At 39.1% G+C, this 23,422-nt stretch overlaps 3 protein-coding genes across 3 annotated transcripts; all 3 read left to right on the top strand.

The window, feature by feature from the left end:
* Positions 1-46: 46 nt before the first annotated feature.
* LOC105903918 (C-type lectin domain family 4 member E-like) lies at positions 47-9,612 on the top strand. The gene is made up of 6 exons (XM_042703044.1): positions 47-317; positions 1,910-2,050; positions 2,211-2,396; positions 3,588-3,730; positions 5,668-5,762; positions 8,819-9,612. Exons 1-6 carry the CDS (start codon positions 227-229, stop codon positions 8,973-8,975), a joined length of 813 nt encoding a protein of 270 aa, XP_042558978.1. The 5' UTR covers positions 47-226; the 3' UTR covers positions 8,976-9,612.
* Positions 9,488-22,576, top strand: LOC116218429. Its single transcript, XM_031560097.2, has 17 exons — positions 9,488-9,714; positions 10,395-10,862; positions 11,064-11,188; positions 11,396-11,496; positions 11,622-11,765; positions 12,838-12,846; positions 12,983-13,080; positions 13,403-13,600; positions 16,280-16,298; positions 16,496-16,625; positions 18,837-18,841; positions 19,051-19,190; positions 20,451-20,537; positions 20,691-20,891; positions 21,117-21,259; positions 21,438-21,550; positions 21,797-22,576. Exons 1-17 carry the CDS (start codon positions 9,573-9,575, stop codon positions 21,945-21,947), a joined length of 2,274 nt encoding a protein of 757 aa, XP_031415957.2. The 5' UTR covers positions 9,488-9,572; the 3' UTR covers positions 21,948-22,576.
* Positions 12,781-16,808, top strand: LOC105903917 (CD209 antigen-like protein E). The gene is made up of 6 exons (XM_031560098.2): positions 12,781-13,080; positions 13,215-13,301; positions 13,403-13,600; positions 13,823-13,965; positions 16,280-16,380; positions 16,496-16,808. The coding sequence occupies exons 1-6, from the start codon at positions 12,993-12,995 to the stop codon at positions 16,650-16,652; spliced, it is 774 nt and encodes a 257-aa protein (XP_031415958.1). The 5' UTR covers positions 12,781-12,992; the 3' UTR covers positions 16,653-16,808.
* Positions 22,577-23,422: the final 846 nt, after the last annotated feature.

Raw genomic sequence — 23,422 nt, 5'->3', positions numbered from 1 at the left:
TGGATTGCCTCTTGGAAACAACATGATGAAGCAAAAGTCTGTATGTGCGATCATTGTATGAGGAATGGAGAGAGACAAGCAACTGCTAGGCAGAGACATTTTTTCAGATAATGTTAGATAGTTATTCTTAGTTTCGTTTTTCGTTCTCCATTTGCTGCAGTGAAGGTTGAAACGACCAGAGATAAAAGGCTCAACCAGTTGAGTCCTGAAGTTAGTGCGTTCAGGCATGGACAAACTTACTAAAGTTTATGCTACTCTTGATATTGATGGTGATGTGTATGCAACTATAGGTGATGGCCATCACCCTCAATCTGCAGGTAAGCATACACACACGCACAAACACACGCACGCACACACACACACAGCTTAAAGGTCAATGTTGGAGTACAAATGTATTATGAGTTATTAGCTGTATTATTATTACGAAACATTTTCACCCCCATTCCACCATGGTTTTTCATCACCAAATGGCACACATGCGATATATATTTGAAAACATATTTTGGTCAAGAAATAAAAATGCTTCTAGACCTAATAATAAAGTCTGAAGGCACGAGACAATGACACAGTTTATAACAGCACATTCTATGGCTTGTGTTCTTCCTTTTTCAGCTTATTTATTGGATGTTTGCACATATCTGTAAAATTTAAAACAAATGCATTTTGAAACACCTCACACAAAGAATTTTCAGGAAGCACAGCAATATTGGGGAAGATGTCAGTACATTTTGTGTCATTGTCCTCAAGACAGAGTCTGGACAATGACTTTTTTTAACCTGATCAAAACTGATGATGGAGTAATAGACCTTGCTGACAGCTTTAATTCAATGCACATTCTTGTATGGACGTTCCTGGAAGAATATGTTGACATTTAAAAAGAAGATAATGAAAAAAGAAGTAAAAGCTGCACTGGTATTAGAAAGGAGGTTGCTGTGGTGACCGCGTAATAGAGTAAGGTCACCACACCACAGGCAAATAAAATGATGGGAATAGCTGTGCTCCACTGTTTTCCTCAGCCTTTCTATGTGACTTGTATGGAAATACAAATATACAAATATATCTTTAAAATGATCATGACTGCCGATTGATGCCTTTTCAGACACAATCTAACAGAACCTGCAGAATCATTTTTATTGAATGCGCTTTAGAGTACAGAAATGACTTGATATATACCATGAACTTGTTAGTAACAGAAATCCCTACACCCACTGAAAGGTAAAACTAAACCCCACCTCAGTTTTCATAGAAATGTGGTTTAGTATCAGTGAGGTCAGTCCCACAGACAACAGGGACAGACAACACACAAGAGTGCAAATGAAAATAAATGTAAATATGCAAACGGCCACCTGAAATACGTCTCTTGATGCTTTTCACTTGACACTACATGTGGTATGGTAGGTATTTTGCAAGTGGGGAGTATATTATTCCCAAACGCATGACCATATCCATAGTTTTTAAAGGGCTATGGATTTAAAGGGTTTATTCACTGGCCATAATGTTAAGTTAATTTTAGAATATGAAACAGTAAAAATCACTCCCAGATGCTTCCATGTGAGAATATTTTACATATCTCCACTATAAATGTGTTTTAAACGATTTCAATCTATTTTATGATGAGATCAACATGAAACCTGAAGCCAGATCTGTCCTGTAAAATGGGCCTACAATAAAATACTCATTCATAATTTATATAAAAACACTATGAAATGTGATAACTAAACTGCTTCATAAATTTTTTTGCAAACAAACATGTACAGTATATGCTTCATTGTAGGTTCATATTATTTATTTCCCTGTCTAGGATATGCCCATGGAGCCCTATCAGAGATTACGTTATTTTAGTTAATTTGTATTACTCCATTACCTCTCTGATGTTGTCCCTGAATGCCCTGTGTTTCATATTTCCAAGGGACTTGCCCTGAACATGTGCAGAAAACAGGGTGGGACATCTCGAAGGAACGAGTCCACAGATACTATCGGAAGACCACAATATGTTTGGGTCTGCTGTGTCCTATTCTACTGGCTGCTATCATATCTCTTTGTGTCCATTGTGAGTACAGGCCCAGAGTTGAAACACAATTTCTAAATAACCATTTCTAAACATCTCGAAACTATGTATACTTTTGACTTACACAGTACAAACAATAACAGAACAAGGAGCAGTAATGCTCTTTGGTGTGGTTGTTTATTCATGGTAATTTGCCTTACAGATAAAGCCTTCAGTAACGCTGAGGAGAGCCCTTTTCTTGCCAACCTCACTGAACAGAGCAAGTACCTCCAGTTGGAGTATGATGCATGTCGTACCCAAAGAGACAACTTGGCAGCAAGTCACAACACAGACACTAAGAGGATAAGCAAGCTTCAAAGTAATTTAGACACTCTGCAGAGCAGAATTGGTAAGACATGAGTATCCTACCTGTCGATTTTAAGTATGTATCAAGATGTTACATGTTACATGGTAGACAATTTCAAGTTTAAATTGTTGTGACTACTATGGGACCAGACATGGTGTTGTATTCCGAGTGTGAGTTATTGAGTTAACAGTTTCCTTTGAAGATGCGATTGAGGAAGCATTTGAAAGGAAGAAGCTAAGGTGTGCTAAACTGGTAGCAGAAGCGAGGTAAGCACACCCAAGAGTGTTAAAGGCTTTGTAGCTAAATCAACGAAAATACTTCTGTTAGATTTTGGTTTTCGAGAACAGTCACTCAAAGGACCTTAAAAGGAGTTGTCTGAAGCAGACTACTTGGGGTCATGAATTGCCCTGAACTAAAACTGAGATGTGAAATCTTGTCGAGGTGTATCTGTTGTTGTCCCTGGTAGTGGCATGTGTTCTAACCTATCATGAGTATGGAGGGGGGTGGGTCTAGGACGCCAGACACCACTGTTGAAACTTCTGGAGATGTTTTGGGCCTAATTCAATGAAACACTGATGAAGGAAGGTGTCTTCCTGGAAAACCCCAGTGAAATGCTCATAAGCGCAGCTTTGTTCTTGTCCCCTGCTGCTCAGGTTCTATGGTTGGGCAGCCATGTTGTGTTCAGCACTTATGGGCTACAAACAGTTGTATGCGAAGAAGGGCCTTTTTACGGATCCCGGGTTCAACATGCATGTTGTGGCTGTCTCCAGCCAGTTTTGCATTGCTGATTTATCCTTCAGCCCAGGATCTATGTTTGAGCATATATTGTTGTTGTTATATTGGTTAGGTTAGGTTACAGGCTATGAGTACATCCATGTGACAGTGAGAGGATTGGCCGCTGTGGAAAGTCCCCAACCAATAGCACAAGGAATTCAACATATTTTCCTGTTTATAACTCAAATTAAAACAGTATGTCCATAATCATTCTGCTACACAACTCAACAATGAATAGATAGAACCAAACCTCTTACCTCAAGAGAAAATTCCTTAGTGCATATGTCATTCTGGTGATAACAATTAGTTCCATGTCAGATCTCTGAGGACTTCCCCTTGTTAAGAGGCACTTTTAAATGTTTGAAGCCTTATGTTAAGAACTGAGTATGTATCTGTAACCAGCTTTAGGCCTTTACTGACTGAAGAGTGTGATCACTCATATTTTGCCGTGTGTTTCAGAGGAAACGTGTCCTGTGGGGTGGAGAAGACTTGGCTCCAGTATCTACTTCATCTCCGCTGGGAGAAAGAGCTGGAGTGACAGCAGGCAGGACTGCAGAGAGAGAGGAGCAGACCTGGTGATCATAAACAGCAGAGAGGAACAGGTGCGTGTGCATAGTGGTGAGAATGCTGGAGGATTATGCATTGCCTTACTAGGATGTAAAACAAACATATAGACCTAAACTTAATCTGCTGTCCTTTGAGTCTGAAGGAGATACTTTGTAGCTGACAGATTATTATGTGATTGCGGAAGCAATGTGCAAACTCAAGAGTAGAGTTGGATTAAATTGTTTGCCCTCTGGCAGCCAAACTCAAAATGAGAGTAGGATTAGCCCACTCAACGATATGGCTTCATTGCAGCTGTGTGATCAGGTAAACATATCCGTACGCCTGTGTTTTATTTCAGCTAATGTTTTGCTTGTGTTCATTCAACAAGGTAGGCTAATGTGACTATTTAACATCATTGCCAGCAATCAGGGTTGGGTAGTGTAACGTTTCTTATTTTAAAGAAAATAAACAAATAAACTTTCAAGCTGCCTTTATTACTGCCATTTAGTAACATGTGCCCTAACTAATATCTAATATCCTCTACTTTTAACCTGTTTCTGTATCCTTAATATGTTATACTGCCACCTACTGACATCACATACAACCAACCAACCTATCATTATACATCCCCTTACCTAGATATGTTTACAGAACACATTTTCATAACTTTAAATCTTAACAGTACCCTCTAAGTTTAAACAAGCTTGAACAACATTCAAATGTTCTCCATGAAGTGGAAAGAATATACATGTTCAATCTAATGTATTTGCTTCACCTCAAATGCACAGTCTCAAACATAATAGGTAAAAAGTGAAAACAACATGTCTTTCTTTTAAGCAGTTCAACAGTTCACCTAGTTGTCTGTCAGGTGGTTTCCCTGGTGTAGTTGATCTTCTCAGAACTTGTGTCAGTCTTTGGGGAAGGTGGAGAATGTTCCGCTCTGATAAATCAATATGTGGGCCGTGCTTATTAGCACAGTTAGTGTGCGTAGGTAATGTTGAATCATCAATGCATATTTTATTTTACATCTCATCAACAACAGTCTAATTTACAAGAGACTAGACGATGGTTGCATCTCTCTTTAAATCACAACCATGTTTTTTTATTTGTCTCATAGAAAGACATGAGCAATATCAGCAGTTTCGTTTTGGCAGTCTAAGCTATGCAGAGTGTTTGCTGCCAATGCGCTGTCACATGAATAGATCTTGGTTCATGTTTCTCTTATTGTACGTGACTGAAGCAGTACCTGTAAACTGCATGACAAAATCAATTTCAAAACAGGAATTTGTCCTATTTGGGAATGCCCTGTGCTCAGTATTTATACTTTTTTGTTGACCAGTGATTTCCATGTGTGAAGACACCAAGATGTAATGTAATAAATGTAACAAAGTGTCAATGAAACTGAGTGTGACTAAATACAGTAACTGTTTACATTATTTGTTTTAAAGTGTAGCATCCATCAGCCAATTATTCAGTCGCTAGCTGAGTATTTCATCCAGCATACCTACATTTACAGCCAACAGGAGGCTCCAGTAGCAGAGAATGCTTATGCTAGGCCAGTGTGTATTTAACCGGTCTCAGACTGAGAACCCATAAACAGACAGGATTCCTGCAAAAACAGGAGAAATAGGAGGAGGAGGAAACAGGAGACAGGTGGTTGCATCCAGGTAAATACAGTGTGCAACAGTGGGGTGAGAGAGCAAAAGACAAAGCTTGAGGTAAGAAATATGGGGATGATTAAGTGATGTCATGTTGGCAGATTCCCAGAAGAATGTCTAAGCCTATGCCATCAATGTCAAGCAGACCTAAAGACGGGCAGACAAAATAGTCGGAATGAACATACATGGTGACGTTGGATATGTTTGAACTGGGCAATGCCAAAGCCTCATTTTCCCATTACTTTATGTAATTATAGTGTGGGACTATGAACAATTACCTGGATACATTTATCATCTATCATCAGTAATTGTTTGTTTGTTTGTTTTTTCTATAGGAATTTGCCAAAAACCTGAATAAGCACATTTGGATTGGTCTGATCAACACAAACAGGATGTGGAAGTGGGTGGATGGCACACAATTAATAACTGGGTAAGAGATTACTTGAATATTGTAAATGAAAGCCCCTATATTTAGGAATTTGGAAACCAGGTAGTCATTCATGGACACCTGTACACGTGCAGTTGTTGACAACCTGAAGGATTTGTATTGTTACGCCAATAAGCATTCCAAAAAACTCAGACTTAGCTATAACATAAGGGAATGGGCATGTTGGGAAATGCTAATTCTTAATCATGACAGCTGAAAATGAATAATGACTGCTGCCACTGACAACAGGGTTTGTGCTTGTGATTCACATCCTTCATATCATTCCACAAGTCAGTTCACTTCTTGTATCAAAAAATCATTGTAACTTAAAGGGTGCGTACGAAAAGTCAGCAAGTAATATATTGCTACGTAACACCTGAAACTTAAATGCTCTGTTTGCATGAATAACTATTTTGTTCTTGTATGTATGAATAGCCTCACTCAAAATGGCTGACAAATAATACCAAACAGGCTGACTGCTGAAAGGTAGACAGCCAGGTTGTAAACCAGATTAATTGACTTTGCCACAATTACCCCAGGAAATGGGAGCATTGCCAAACACGCAACAAGTTCTGATTGAGAGGACGGGGTCAGTTCTAATTGGCCGTGAAGAACAGCCAAAGTGGGAGGAACTAAGTTCCTTAAAAAAGACTGACGAGTCATTCATACAGTGAGATCCATGGACCATCTTCTATTGTGGCTTATTGACTGCAATAAACTTCAGATCTACACATTCAGCCTTTTGACTCTTGGTTGTGGAATTGCAAGAGAGTGGCTGGTTTTTGCTGCGACAAAGACTAAAATTAAATTCCTAGCCTTTGCCATTTCCATTTAACTAACGGAAATATCTCATACTGACACATTATAGAACTCAATGACTGTACGACTGCTTGTGGCAAGCTAAACCTTATATCATAGCGTCACTTACACATAAGTTACACCTTAAATCCCCTAGTCATGAATTTACCCCCCCTAGAATGTTCAGAATGTACGTTCAGCAGTAAATTCAGATAGTAAGCTATATAACGCGGAGGTTTGGCATTGACCTATAATTATATAGTTCTTTGGAAAGTAGGCAAACAATTCTTAGAAACACCACCTCTACTACCCATCAATTCGAGTTACAATTGTAGCTGTCCAAGGTTTAGGTTGGTAACAGCCCAAGTTTACTAGTGATTATGTACTATTTAGAAAGTAAAGTACAGTATGTAGGAATAAGTGGCATCTAGCAGTGAGGCTGCAGATTGTAACCAACTGAATACTTTCAAAGTGTGTATGAAAAGTTAGAGTAGTCAACAGGTGCCATAAAAATGCAAAAAGCCCTCTCGAGTGCCACTGTTTTGTTTGTCCATTCTGGGCTACTGTAGAACATGGTGGACTCACCCACTGACCCACTGGCCTGACCCACTCCTTTTGGAGATACGAAGAGCGCATACTAAGCTAACAAAAACACAGTGATTCATAGTTACAGGTGATTATACACTAATGAAAACATAATTATGAATACTATTATCCATTTCTGCGAATAGATTACTCTAAATCCTACATACTGCACCTTTAAAATGGTACTTTCCATAAAAGTAAAACATTTTATATAGTTATTTTTCATGGCTACACCCATTTATAAGGGGATTCTAAAATGTACCATTCTTACCTGGTAACAACCCCCTCAGGAAAAGTTTTTCTGTAGATTAATGGTACATCTTGTAAATACTGGGTATGTTTTTTTTAACAATTTACTCAGTAAGTAAGATAAAACTGTACTGTAAAAGGAAGACCTGTTTGGTTCCATGGTATTACCAGGCTCTTACCATATACCTTGTAATAGAGTATTCCCTTTTCCATGCAATCGATGGGTTTTATGTATAATAGAGGAAGTGTTTCTAAGAATTGGTTGCCTAAGGACGTACGCAATTATGTCTGAGTTATTACCAATCTAAAGTGGTCACAACTACATGGTACTTAGTTGATGAGGTTTCTCTTAGTATTTCAGCTGTAGTTTCTCTGTATTTACATACTAACTAGTAACTGATTACCCAATAATATACTATAATTTAGCACATATTTACAAGGTTAATACTTAGTAATTAGGGAACTGTAAAAGGAAGGGTTAGCAATGCTGACAGAAATGACCACTCAATTTCCACTTTGCGGTATCGGACTGTAAGAAAAAGGAAGTTTCTTTTGTGGTTGATCAGCAATCTGTCTTTATTTTAGTAAAGTGGAATAGGGCAAGCACAGGCCAGGTATTGATAGCTTCCTCTTTGGGTCTTTTGTCTTGAGGCAATGCCAATTGTGTCTGTAGACTATGTACTTTCTGAAGCAGGTCTTGATAGCGTGATAACATGTCCAGGCCCAGGGGCCGTGGTTTCTTAATCCGTCCATGTTCCTGACCCCAGGTGTCTGAGCAATTCCAGTGTGGGGACCTTTCCTTTGTTACCATGATAAGATTACCATTTTGGATATTATGCTGGCCAACTTTTGGTGGTTACAGCAGCTGCTTGATCATGAATCTCATGTTCACTCACAGGATATACTCTCATTTATTATAGGACCTACCAGACCTATCTGACACAAGCTTTGCTCTTCGATCGCAATGTCAATTCCGAGCACAATTGATGCTGAAAGGACTTATCACCAGTATCAATGTCCAAGTTATCTAGCAAGTTTGCTAATGTTACTCAGATATCGCCCATATGGTATATCAGCCCAAAACTACCAAGCCAATGTCTTGGCTAACTCAGCCAAACAGCAAACTAGTGTCGTGCAAGACATAGCAACAGAATGGCAAGTTAGCTGCTTCTTATAGCCTATCGAGTAGCTAGTTTAAGTCCACATTTGGCCATTACTTAGTCCCATTGGTCCTCATGGGTTTTCGTCCCTGCCTCATCAAAGCTAGACTACATAGTGCCAGTACTGGAGACCGAGATGCAACAAATAACTCAACCACTAAATGAATCTGATATGAATCATGAAGCAAATTAGCATTTATATCTATGGAATTCATATCTATGACCATTTCATTCAATCCATTTATTGTCTGGTGCTGATGTCTTTAGGTTCTGGGAGCCAGGGGAGCCCAATAGGTTTCGGAGTGGGGAAGACTGTGCTGTGAGTCGCCCCGGCTCTGATCCACTCAACTCCTGGAATGATGAGAGATGCCACACAGAGTACGCTTGGGTGTGTGAGAGGATGGCCTGCAATGGCAGCTCTTAGATTGTTTATTCACTCTTAATTCATTAGTTAATTATCTCTCTCTCTCACACACACACACACACACACACACACACACACACACACACACACACACACACATACGCTTACTGTGTGGAAACATCAAATCAGGTGGTGTGTCTTGATTAACGTTTTTAAGAAGCTGCTTTATAAGAATGGAACTAACTGGTCATGCAAGAAATGCAGTTATTTGTGTCAGTGGAGGCATTATGAGCTGAGCAGAGCAGAAGAGTCTCATGCTATGAAGTTTATGTTTTCAGGTCTGTCATGATCTCTGAATTATGTGACAATCATCAAATAAAAGCCTCTTATGAAAGACTGATCTGTATGTTGTGATGATTTTTATAATCTATTTTTTCCTGGAAGGAAATGCTGACAGCACATTGGCTTCTGAGCATGAGACCTCAGCATCTGAGGTCCTTTTCAACACTTTTTTTTAAGAGTTGTTTATGCTTGCAAAGCAGATTTCCATTCTCAGCTTCCCCAATCTGCCACCATTTCAAGCCAGGCTAAAGGAAAAGGGAACCAGACCGCAAGGCTAGTTTGACCACTGCACTTGGTAGGGACCATCCTGCAGAAATGTCTGTAAAAATGAATGAGAGAGATGATATTGTTGAAGTTAAACAGATTTTGACAGACAATATGGACATATATGATAACACTACTACCAGCAGCCACTGGCCAGTAGAAGGCAGAGGAGATGCAAGGGTTAAGCAAAAAGGCAAGTCTAATTTTCCTCTTTGCTAGCTGCAGACCTGTTTTTGTTTGTTTTTTTGTTTGTTTTATAATATACATTAAACATCATATAGCTTAAAGGAAAGATAAAGACAACAAGTTGTGTTAACAGTGCACAATAGAATTCGCTACTCAAAGAAATCTAACATCTCACAGAAATGTTGGTTGAAAGCTTTGAACTTCTAACTGCTTTTGAAATCTTGATCTGGAATATTGATGCACAGTATCATAACTTGATTTTGGAAAGGTCAAAGGTCAACGCTTTATTATTATTTTATCTGTTCTTTAATATCATCTGTTCTGTCTTCTATCTTGTCAAATTGAAAAAACTTAAACTGCTGTTTTTGTAGGCACATGTTGTGCCAGGTGCTAACCTTTAAATCTTTTAGAAGCAAGGTATCCATCTGTTCACACATCTTTTCAACACACTATATGTTGCCTTCCAAACAATGGTATTTCCTTGAGGAAATGTGAATCAATCTTCTTTGTTTTCTCCTCACATCCCATCATGCTTTCCACTGACTGATCAGTATTTACATGGACTATAATGTATAAATCATGGTACAAACTAATGTTTGTGTGTTTATAATTTCATGAAAATAACACAGGAATATGTAAACAGCTTCTGGTCATAGACTAACTTTCATTGGAATGTATTTCCCACAGGGACCAGGCGCTGCTACAAGTTGGCTACAGTGAGTCTGGTGCTGCTGTGTGTTCTGCTAATCGTCACCATAGGGTTGTGTGTCAAAAGCTCCACAGAAAGAAATGAGCTGCAGACCTCTGCTGTTAGCCTCACTCAAGCGAGAGATCAGTTAGACTCCACTAATGCTAACCTGACTAGGGAGAGGGATGAATTGAAGGCCAGTAACACTATCATAGCAAAAGAGAAAGAACAGTTAGAGAGCAACTATAATGCTCTGGTCAGGGAGAGGGACCAGGTAAATGCCAGCTACACCTACATGGCCAAAGAGAAAGATCGGTTACAGTCCAGTCACAATACTTTGTCCAAGGAAAGTGACCAGTTGCAGACCAGTTACAATGAACTGAAAAGAGATCAAAAGTCGCTGAACACAAGCTATGCCAACCTTGAGAAAGAGAGAGACGAAATGCAAAATGGGCTTTTAGTCTTGGGTGAGTATATTAATAATTTCCATTCCAATTACAAAAATAATATGTTCAAACTTTGATTAAGGGCATGTTTAACATGGTTTAACAGTGCCTTAAGGTAAAGCATTGGCGAATATTTTTTTTATCCCACACACGTATGGTTGTAGACCTATTTTAAGATTAGTCATCTCCTCAGCTTTTCATACACATATTTTTATCCGAAAGGTTGGAGGTATTTCAGCTCCCACCTGTACTACATCTCAGCTATGAACCAATCCTGGGATGACGCAAGGCTGGACTGCCAAAGGAGAGGAGCAGACCTGGTAATAATAAACAGCCAAGAGGAACAGGTGAGTGTTTGTGTGTGTGTGTGTGTGTGTGTGTGAGACAAGCTATTAAATACTTGTATGCCATTAGCTTACAGCCCTATTTTGTGCGATTCCAATGTTAGTAAACTGAATACATGAGAATCGGCAATAATGTCTTCTTCTGTGGAATGAAATAGTACTTTTCCTCATTTTAACATCTCATCTTAATATGTTTGTATAAAACAACAGGAATTTGTCTCATCATTCAGCAAGGACGCTTGGATTGGTCTGTCTGATATCAACATTGAAGGGCAATGGAGATGGGTTGATGGTAGCCCACTAACCACCAAGTATGATCCTGAATAAATAACACTGTCCAATGTATTTTCATAGACTTAACTATGGCAAAGTGAGCACACTATGTCTCTGTGTTTGTACATTTGCCTTTAATCAGTTTGTACTGCTTTATTTTTAGGTTCTGGGCAAAAGACCAGCCAAACAGTTACAAAGGAGAACAAGATTGTGTGAAACTTTGGACAACACCACCCCCTGAAAACTGGAATGATGAGAAATGTTCCATAATCCATAACTGGATATGTGAAAAACAGATAAATACATAGTTAATGGACTTGGAAGTTGTATAATTGTATTCAGCTTAATTCAAGTTTTGTTCAGTTTTTTTTTTATTGTTTCACATAATTTACCAGTACTTATTAGCTATTCAAATAAGCCTACCTTCCAAGTCTACACACCATTAGTTCGCAAAGACACTGGCATTTATTTCTAGATTTTCAGATGAAAATCCATGTAGCAGTATCAGAGAAAGTCAGTATCAGAACTAGTGAAATGTAGCCAGCAATGAGGAGAACTTCACATCAAATACATCTTCAATTCCTAGACTTTCATAATACCTATTCTTTTACTGATGAATACCTTACGTTACTAGAATAGGACATCTACACAAGCAAATCCACAGCATAATTTGTCAAAAAGACAAACTCTTGGGGTAAATTTGACACAAATCATAAATTCTCCCACACAATGTGAACCCAACAGGAGGTAATATTAGATATGCACCGCAAGAGCCAGGCCACCAGTGCGCCTAAACCGATCTTGACATCTTTGCTGTTTTTCACAGTTCTATTGCAAATCTTTTTTCTTCTTTTTTTTAACGTTTAGAGCTTTGCACTATAATTTGCATTTGTTTGTGTGGCACTGGCTTACTTTGAGAGGAGGCAAATGAAAAGATGCGATGCGATGTAAAAACATTTCACAATTATGGGTAATCTGTTCCAATCTCAAATAAATGGTTCAATATATTGATAACATGTGCTTTGTTTTCTTTTTCAATCCACCTCAGACTTTTACAAAACAAACTCAGGGATAACAGGTCTCAGTTGCAACAGTGTGTTTAGATAATACCATTAAAACAAAACCCTTGCCTCAACCACTAATGAACCACTGTAGCCAACAACAGTGGAAAATCATCAGTGGAGTATGATCATGAAGTTACCAAAGATCATTCGACTCAGTGTTGGATAGCAAACAGATTCAAACACCAGCATGACTTTTTCAGTCTGGTTGCTGCTTTACAACTGTCTAACATCAATCTGCTGTTGAGTTTTGCTAGGCAAAATACGCATGATGATTGAAGGCAGTTCATGAGTCAGTATTTCCATTCCTCTCTGTAGCTCTTGCATGTAAGAGACCACAAGGGCGACTTCCTCTACTGACCAAGCAGTTTACCGTATATCTGTCCTCTTTCACATTCTGTAAGTGAAAGATGAAGCAGTATCCTCAAAGTACCTCTGACATATTAAGGAGCTGACTTTTTAGAACTACAGAAATGGGCCAGAATAGGAAAGCTCATAGTAATGTTACGCAGGCCCAACAAACAGAGATAGAGGAACTGACTGTGGACTCTCAACACAAAGGTAAAAATGATGTGCTCTCGATAAATCCTGTTCACCCATTGACAAAGCAAAGAACACAGAACATAAACTAACAAAACGTTTTTTGAGGAAATTGAAAAATACGCATTTCCTCATGATATGTATGTGTTTGCCAGTTTATAGATTCTACAGACATGCAGCTGTGTGCTTTGGAGTACTCTGTGTCCTTCAAGCAATACTAAATGTGTCCCTGCGTCTTTTGTGTGAGTTTACATCAAATTGATACAGCAGTTATAATGATAGTTATATGACTTAAACACATGTGTGACATTACATGACCTATGACATATTTTTGTGTTTTCAGACTACAGCAAGTTAGACACACATGATTTCCGGTCTCAGTGCACAGCCCTGATCAAAGAGAGAGACGGGTTACAGGCTGGGTACTCCGCACTGAGTGAAGACAAAGACCTCTTACAGACCAGTCAAGACTCTTTAAGTAAAAACCTATATGGACTACAGCAGGAATGTGATGAGCTTCAAAAGAGGCTCTATAAGCTGGGTGAGCAATATAAACTACTAGACAGTACATTACTGCTGGGTGCATTAACAAGATTGCATGAACATGACCATAATTAAATAGTAATCAATTCATAGTTGATGTTTTCATCAGAGGTGGTGAAATCTCTCTCTGTGTGTGTGTGTGTGTGTGTGTGTTTTTGTGTGTGTGTGTGTGTGTGTGTGTGTGTGTGTGTGTGTGTGTGTGTGCCTGTTGTTCTAACAGAGCAAGCCCTTGAACAAGGATGGAGTTATTTTAATGCTAGTGTTTACTTCATCTCCGCTGGGAGAAAGAGCTGGAGTGACAGCAGGCAGGACTGCAGAGAGAGAGGAGCAGACCTGGTGATCATAAACAGCAGAGAGGAACAGGTGTGTGTGCATAGTGGTGAGAATGCTGGAGGATTATGCATTGCCTAACTAGGTATAGTACTGCTTGCTTGTGTGTGTGTGAGAGAGAATGTGATCTTGTATTGGTTTGTGTATGCATGTCAGGCCAGAGTTGGGGATGTAACCCAGGCCACTCGATTGATAACACAGTGTTTATTCCTATATGCGATGGAGAACCCAAGTGCAGAGATTTTTGCATACGTAGTGTTCATTTTCAAATCCAAAATGAATCAGTAACTCAGCAAAATGGGGAAAAACAGGGCAGATAATTCCAGAGAAAAGTCCAAACGTAGAAGTCAAGAGTAGTCCAAGGTCAGCAACAAAGTTCAATCCAAGAGACCAAACCAGAAGAAGAAATCCAAGAGAGTAAAGAACCGTCTAAAGAACAGGCAGGATGAGAGAAGGTAACTGTAGTCTAAATCCAAAGTACTAAGGAACTAGTTTAAGTCCCCCAATGAAACACAAAGACTCAGTAAAGACATCTTCAAAAGACCAGGTTTAAATACACAGGGTAATTAGCAGTGTTGGGCAAGTTACTGAAAATTAGTAATTAGTTACAGTTACTAGTTACGTCTTTTAAAGGTAATTGAATTACTTCACCAGTTACTGTATATCAAAAGTAATTAGTTACTAGGGAAAGTAACTTTTAAGTTACTTTTATGTCTGCTTTTTAAATGTAATGAATATGAACAGTACTGAACAGTCAAACACAATAAACATTTTTTAGACCTATTTATTGTAATAAACAGGGCAACAGGCCTTCAAATCAAGCAATAGTACAAAAGTCCCTTTTAACACTTAACTTAATACAAAATAACTCTCAGTCATTTAACAGTGTTTTTTACCACATTAGGCCCAATGAAATAAAAGTGATTGGCCTACAGTATTAACACTAATTCAAAGAGAAAACAAAGGTGCCTTGAGGTGCTGCATATAATTGAATATGTGATTTTAACAAAAGGTTAACAAAATGGTATAACACAATGGTATTTGCTCATAAGGCAAAGCTAAATAGAGATAAGAGATGAGATTCTCAACAAACGTTAAAAGGGGCTAACAATATGGGCTAACTTCCCACGTAGCATGTTGTTCGGATTAATCCAGTGTGCAGTTACACCTAGAAGGCTTTTATTGTAAGCAGTCCAGATGTCTGCTGTGGTAGAGACATGTTGTAAACCCTCAAATGTTTTTTTTTTTTTAGCCCGACCTGCATTTTCGCATATTCTCTGTCTAAATAGCTGGAAAACGTCTTCTTGCACATTTGCCCCTAGCCTCCATTTATCACTGGTATTTTGCTTATTAGCTAATTTACTGACTCGACAGTTGACAGAGAATGCATGTCATCGACAACATACAGTACCTAGCAATCAATTTATTCAGCTCTACCTGGCTTATCGGCTGCACTGCAGACCGTGTAAAGTCTAGCCTTGGTTGTTTGCATGAAGTGGCGCCTTCAGCATCCGCAGGGCTGGGGTCTTTCGCTACTAGCTTTGTCGAAGCGGGTTGTTTCAACAGGTGCTTCATAAGATTTTAATTGCTACTCTTCGATGTGGATAGCTTCTTTGTCTGCACATAATTTACAACTCACCACTACATTTTTGTCTTTAATTTCGACGAGCGAAAAGTAATGTCCATACTTCCAGGAGAGAAAGCTCATTCTATCCGCACTGTCGGCCATGATGTGGTTTAATGCTCATTGATTGATTCGATTGGTGTATCTGTTTGCGCCACCATGGTCCTGCGACGTCAGATCAGAAGCAGCTAAAGTAGGCCTATCTTGTCTTCTTGTCTCCAAGTGTTCATTGTTCACAAAAGAGAGTAACGCAAGTAACGAACTAATTTCAATTTCAGTAATTGTAACTGCATTACTTGATTTAAAAAAAATACTTCGTTACATGCTCGTTACCGCGAAAAGTAGTGGAATTACAGTAATGCGTTACTTTGTAACGCGTTACTCCCAACACTGGTAATTAGTCACATGATAGTTTTATGATGAATAACAGATGAGTGCAGACACAAAAGGTGAGAGGCAGGGTCTGAAGCACATGGACAACAAAGATAAACTCAGAGCACATGGTAAGCCACACAACAAGCTAAAGGAGTCCAACTCGTGACAGTGAGTTGGTGGGTTTGCAAGCATGGAAGATTGAAAGAGAGAGAGCAAGCCAATTATTGAAAGAGAGAATTATTGAAAATGAAAATGTTTAAGTGGTCTTAGGGAGATACAGGCAGACATTAGTAGAGAAATGACCCGCTTGATTAAGATGTTTGTCTGTATACTTTGTCATTTGGACAGGAATATCTGAGAAGATTTGGTGTGGATATCTGGATTGGTTTAACTGATGGTGATGTGGAGGGGGACTGGAGATGGGTAGACAATGGTCCCCTGATCACTGGGTATTGCAAAAACCTAAAACAATATGGAAACAAGCACTTAGTTACATGTCATTCAGATTTGCACTGTCATACTCACATGCCTATTCCAATAAAACATATCATATTTCTATTTCAGGTACTGGGCAAATGGTGAACCCAACAATGGGTTTGGACCTGAAAATGAGAACTGTGCTGCCATTAATTCCTTCATACTTAATGACATGAACATTTGGTTTGATACAGAATGCCACTCTGCTCTCAACTGGGTTTGTGAGAGAAGGATTCGTTTTTAGCAAATTCGCCATGTAAAGGTAGAGCATACAAATATGTAACAGCTAAAATGTATATCAGAGAAAAACATGTGAATGTAAATACTGTATCATAGCAGCAAACACATACCACTGCACTTCATTGAACACGTTCATTTTTATGAGAACGATGAACTGAACGCAACTTCATGACAAATAATGAATTTGAACGGTGAACACGTTCATATTATCTGAGGTCTAGCTAAAACATTACTGAATGTGTTCCTTCTACTGAGGAAATACGCTGTCTAAATCGAATGCTTGTACCATGTAGTTGCTCAGTACCTGTCGTTGGCCATAGTAATTGTTTGTTAAATTGCCCAGACAGACCATGTTTCGGTAAATTACCATATTTGGTAATTGCGTTGGTCATGTGACTCCACTTCTCACGGTGCAATGTTTTGATATCGCTTCACGGCATATTTAGATGGAGTAGCAGTTCACTTCGGGCACATTTTCACATAATTGAATGTTGCACTTTGTTGAAGTTGTGTGCGTCCATGTACACGTGAGTTTGACTTTGTAGCCTACCTTGTCATTATGTGTTTGTTATAGTTTAGCTTTCTCATAATTGTTACGAGCACTGTCACTTAATTAATCTAGCATGATGCACTGTTCGTGAACTCGCTTAGCATAAGCTGCTAATGTACAAATACGAGTGTTACAGGGTTTACCTATGCTAACTTTTAGGCGGTCTTTCATTTAGTGCACATGTCCTTGTTGATCTGAGATTAAGCCAGTAGCATGTCATTGCTGAAGAGGTTAAATTATTACCTTTAGTTCCCTGTATAATTCATTATTTAAATGGTAGGCCAATACAGGGCTGTGTATTAATGTTTATTTTCTGTTTGTACTTTACTTTCACACACACACACACACACACACACACACACACACACACACACACACACACACACACACACACACACACACACACACACACACACACACACACAAACATACACCCACCTACAATGTATCCCATTCATTGTTGTTAATGCAATACAAAGAGTGAAGAATCAAACTGAATATCCAAGTCTCCATTCTTTTCCATTCTAATCGGATGACCCTCAGTGATTACACATTTCCCGAACCCCCTCTATAACAGTACCCGTATAATTTCTGCGATACCTAAACCAACTAACTCGACTTCGCCCTTCATTACCCATGAATCATCGCACACACATGTTTACCAAACAAGCAACGTATTCCAAGGCAACAGCTCTCGGTGTCAATATAAAAATGGCAAGTGAAAGCGAAAACAGAGACGCAGACTCAGCGAGTAGGCCTACATCCGATCCACCATTTCCAAAATGAAAATGAACTGAACTATGAACTATGGTGAACTATGAACGTGAACGATTCATGTTTACTTGTATGAACTGAACTTTGAACTAGTTCATGAGAGGTGTGAACGTGCACAACACTGCTTGCACTATTGACAAGCACTACTGTATTGTATTGTCATCACGACAAAGGTCACATGCAATAAAGTCAGTTTCCAACTGAATTGCATAAATACTGTGTTAGGTGAAAATTCATTCAAGTTACCTCAGAACTCCGGAGTTGCATATAAGTATATTTATTCCACAACAACAACAAGCCTGTCGGGCTCACCCACGTCTTGGCAGGTCAGAGAAAGGCACGGGCCTCTTTCAGAGAGAGAGGGAGCCCGGGCTCACTCCCAGACTGCAGCATACGAGAGAGAAGCAAAATTAAACACATCACACAAGGTTTATATAGAAAGAAGTTAGCGTTCTAACGCCAAAACACTTCGTCAGCAGGGCAGGGATAACCACGTGGTGGGTCTCTGACGTCCGAGGTCATCTTACTGTGCTTTTTGTCATGCAAGGATGTCAGTTTTACACAAGGTTGGAAGAAGCACAGTTTCTTATCACCTCTGACCCAAACATGCGCTTACACATACAGTATGCAGACTGTGTGGCACCTTATAATCTAAGTTACACACAGACACAGAATCACAGAAAAGTCATGTTCCTGCTTACATAAGCACATGATTCAAACAAGGTAATTATTAATACAAGGCACTTGATTAAATCATTCTTAAGTCATTAACAGTGTTTTGGAATTAATTCTATCATACTGGTTAACTGATCTGAAAATGATGTGTCAATCTACGGGTAATGTGTTGTTCCTTGTGTTACACAGGCAATGTTTGTAAATGCACAAGAAAAGACTACAATCATGGCACATTTGATTGTCACTATATCACTTTTGCACAGGGCAACTACAAAGGGGTTGTTTTTGTGGTGGCAGGCCCAGCCCATATACATGCACCCAAAGACCACATTTTAGTCTAATTTTAGTCCCGCAGTACAAAGGACTTCCTGCTCGGTTTGTTATAAATTTGATGACATGAAAGTCTTTTGGAAAGCCCACTGAAATATACACGGTATCTTATAGACATGTCTAAAGAAGCAAATACTCCTAGGTATAAGAGAGGGGATTTAAACACAGGGAAGACAGCCTCAGAGAGAAACCCAAGGAAAAGCTCTAAGAAAGGTAAGAGCTCTCTCATTCTCAGATACGCTTGGTTCAGCTTGCTGCCCAAAAACTAACCATATTACCTTGAATACATGTAACTGATGTAATTATATCCTATTGGGGTAACACTTTACTTTAGGGAACAAATGTTAGCCATTAACACATAACTACTTGGTATATGTATTACTGCCCAATAAGGTCTGCATTAAGCACTGATAATCATTAATTAGGCCAGTATCCACCAATTTCTTATTCTCACTGAATAGGTCATTTATTCTTGGTACTAGTTTGTAGGGTTGCAAATGGGTGAAAAATTGTTGTTTTGTCATATATGACAAGGTAAATACAGTTAGTGTAAATTACCCCAAAATGTTCAGTTTATTGCCGTATATTCCCGTTAATTCCCATGGAAAGTTTCCAACTTTGAATATTCCCGGAATTTTGCAACCCTTATAGTTGGTGTTAACCTAAGGTTAATGATGAATAGCAAGGATCAAAATAGAAGTTGTATAGCCTTTTAATATACTGTCTGAATATATCACTTATAGTGGGAGAATAGTTGGAGAATAGGTATTCCTACCTTCAAACTTTACCAGACAGACAGAGATGTCTGTCAGAGCCTCAAGATATATATATAGCCTGGGTGAGTACAATTACCATTATTTGGACCCAAATATTGTTTGTCAGTGAGAATACCTATTCAATATCCGTTTACGTGTGTGATGTTGGCGGTTGCCAAGGACATAGGCTGCACTGCACTGAAGCTTTGTGGGGGAGGGGAAGCTCCTCCGTGGTTACTGAGTAGCTGCCCCCAGGTTCCATGACAGGAGACTCAAAGTCACCCACGCAGAGTTTGTTCTATGCGTCTTGACAGGGGTAGCATTGCAATGTTCCACTGTTGGGGCCAGTATGATGTGGGGGAGTAATATTATGTCTGCAAAGTGGACATAACTAAGTGGATAAAACTACTCTGCTTTTATCTGGGGTTAGGGTTAGTTAACTACTCTGCTTATATCTGGCAGATAAACATATTGTTCCTTATATGTGGAGAGCTGGTGTTTAGAAGCTAGAAGCAAATTGCAATGCAACACTTTTACTACACTATTTTAAACCTACAAATTGTATAAGTCTAGACCTGCAGGTAGGAATTTTAATTATACTGTTGCAAATAACCTGGTGAGCATTACCCTGTTACCAAACAAACTAGTTAGCTGGTTACCACAACAAACACCACCTGCAGCTCAAAAGCAGTTTAATTATTTTTATTTTTTTTAACAGGATATGGAGTCTACAGGCTGGCTGCCGTATGCTTCGGTCTGCTGTCTGTTCTGCAAGCAACACTTAATGTCTCACTGCGTGTCTTCTGTGAGTGCATTCAACTACAACATTGATTTTAGGGAATGGGGGCAATAACCATGAGGAAGATAGTGTTGGTCTTTACTCATGTTTCACAACTACCCTAATGGTGGCACAGCGGTACAGTTGAACAGTTTTACAGAATGAGATGATCTCTTACAGTCCACAGGTGTGTTGGCACCAATATCAGCTGGAATGAAGACAGTGAGCAGCTGAAGGTCATGTATAGCAGTCTCACCAAGGAGAGAGACCAGCTGCAAGCCAGTCACATTTACCTGACCACAGAGAGAGACCAGCTGAAGTCCAGTTTCAAAAACCTGACCACAGAGAGAGACAACCTTCAGAGAAAACTCTCTAAGCTTGGTGGGCCACTGATACTCACAGAAAATACAGTAACACTTTTATGATACCTTTATTTGTGCTGGGGTTCACACATCTCTGCAGTAACCATTTCATTTGCTGCTCTTCATTGGTTTCTTCTTATTTGAGATTGTTCATTAGTAGAGATGGAGATCATTTTAGATTACCAAATGTGTTGTCTAAGGGGAAATGATATAGCTTTTGCTACTCTGGACTTTTCCTAAACAGAAAATGCCAGTGCACATGGCTGGAAATATTTTAGCTCCAGCTTCTACTTCATCTCCTCTGAGCAGAGAGCCTGGAGGGAGAGTAGGCATAACTGCAAAGAGAGGGGCGCAGATCTTGTGGTCATAAACAGCAGAGAGGAACAGGTATGTGTGTACATGTGTGTGTGCATGTGTGAATACGTGCTTGGATATATGCTGGTTTTTAAATAATTGAATCCCCTGTTTCACCCTCTTGAAACATGGCGAATGGATATGGGTGTATTGCGCTATAGAGAAAAGGTTCGATTTAGATGCATTTTTCGTATTTTTTCTTCCTTAACAGAAATTTGTAGTCGACTTTGGGAAAGAAATGGAAAAGATTGCTTGGGTAGGAGCAACAGACCATGACAAAGAAGGAGTTTGGATGTGGGTGGATGGCACACCAGTCATCACTGGGTGAGAGTTTCATGATACGAAAAGTATTGATAGTGCAATTACATTACCTGACTCAACAACTATTAAATGTTAAGGTGTATATTCTCCCACCAAAAACTGCCACCTACGTGCCATTTACACTACAGCATCCATAATGGCCCCGTTTCTGTTTCTAGGCTGTGAGTGATGCTTGGTTCTAGGTAGTATTATTGACTATTGTTGTACTGTATATTATCGATTACTGTGCCTGATGATTTTGTTTCCAAGGTACTGGATGAATGACCAGCCAGATAATGGCTTTATGGGAGAGGACTGCATTGCTCTCCTGCCTGACAGATACGACCCATTTAAAACCTGGGATGATGCCTCCTGTGATCTTAAACTTCACTGGATTTGTGAGAAAGTTGCCCGTCTTTAGTTGTTATGTAATGTATTTGAATCAGACATTATTTTTTTGGAAATACATACTGAATGGGGCCATGGAATAAATTCCTCTGCTTCTTCACAGTCCTCACCATGATATCAGAAGAGCATTCACTCAACACCTTCATGAGCATTCAGTACAAGCATACATATGCAAGACATATTACCTATTTGTATGTATGTATGTCAATTATGATTTCCTTTAAGGCTAATTTTAATGTTGGATATGACTCCTAAATATGACTCCTTTTGTAGTAATTTAAAACAGATATATCTGTGATATGGCAGTTTTAGTCATTGCCACTGCTGCAGCTACTATCAATCATTAATATAGATAGATTTCTCTGTTTAGATTTGTCAAAGCCAAAATAACATTGACCTATAGACCGAGAGTTGTTATTCAATAAAACTCATATTCCCATCCATTATATATTTTATCCTTCCATTTTTATAGTATCTTTTGTATGTAATTATGTGTATTATGTCTGTTTTTTTATCTTTCCTTTGTCATCCTGTCCTCTATGAATATATTTCAAACTGTATCAAACTGTATCAACATGCTGTTAACATGTTATATGCGTTAACTTTAAGTGGATCTTTATATTAAAATGGATTTTACATTCAGTCTGGTATTCGGTATGATGATCTGATTAAAAATATCCTGGGATAGATGAATGATAGAAAATGTTTTTCGTGTGTGTGTATTGTCATACTGTCACAGAGAAAATCAGCCACTATCTTGCAATTCCACGTGGTAAGGCCCACAGACTGGGTACATTTAATCACCTGTGTTAAGAAAACTGATGGGTCTAAGAGTCTGCCTCAATCCCAAAGATCTGAATAAGAGTAAAGAGAACACTACCAAATCTCAAAAAGAGAAATCCAGTGAAATGGCTGGCCAAAAGTTTTTCAGTGAACTGGATGCTTCATGTGGAAGGTACTGCACCTTCAACACGTCTCTCGGGTGATACTGTTTCCTCAGGCTTCCATTTGGCATCATCTGCACCAGTCACAGTCAAGAGAAGAGAGGTGAACCAAATAAATAAGATTGAACGTGTATATTCTTTCCACTTCATGGAGACCATTTGAATGTTGTTCAAGCCTATTTAAACGTAGAGAGTACTGTTAAGATTTAAAGTTATGAAAGTTTGTTCTGTTGACCTATCTAGGGAAGGAGATGTAATGATAGGTGGTTGGTTGTATGTGATGTCAGTAGGTGGCAGTATAAAATTAAAGATACAGAGACAGTTTGAAAGTAGAGGACATGGAAGGACTCATAGCCAGCAACCTAACCTAACCAATATAACAACTGCCCAACTATAGATAAAACAACAACACACAACTGGCTGGAGACAGCCACAACACGCATGTCGAACCCGGGATCCGTAAAGGCCCTTCTTCATAGTACAAGTGCCAGCTCAGGAAGTACAACCTGCCTCAGGAGCTGCTGGTCCAGTTTTACACTGCAGT

Source organism: Clupea harengus, chromosome 22, assembly GCF_900700415.2.
Source record: "Clupea harengus chromosome 22, Ch_v2.0.2, whole genome shotgun sequence".
Lineage (NCBI taxonomy): Eukaryota > Metazoa > Chordata > Actinopteri > Clupeiformes > Clupeidae > Clupea > Clupea harengus.
Note: the sequence above shows the minus strand (reverse complement) of the source record. Positions and strands in the feature narration are given on the sequence as shown.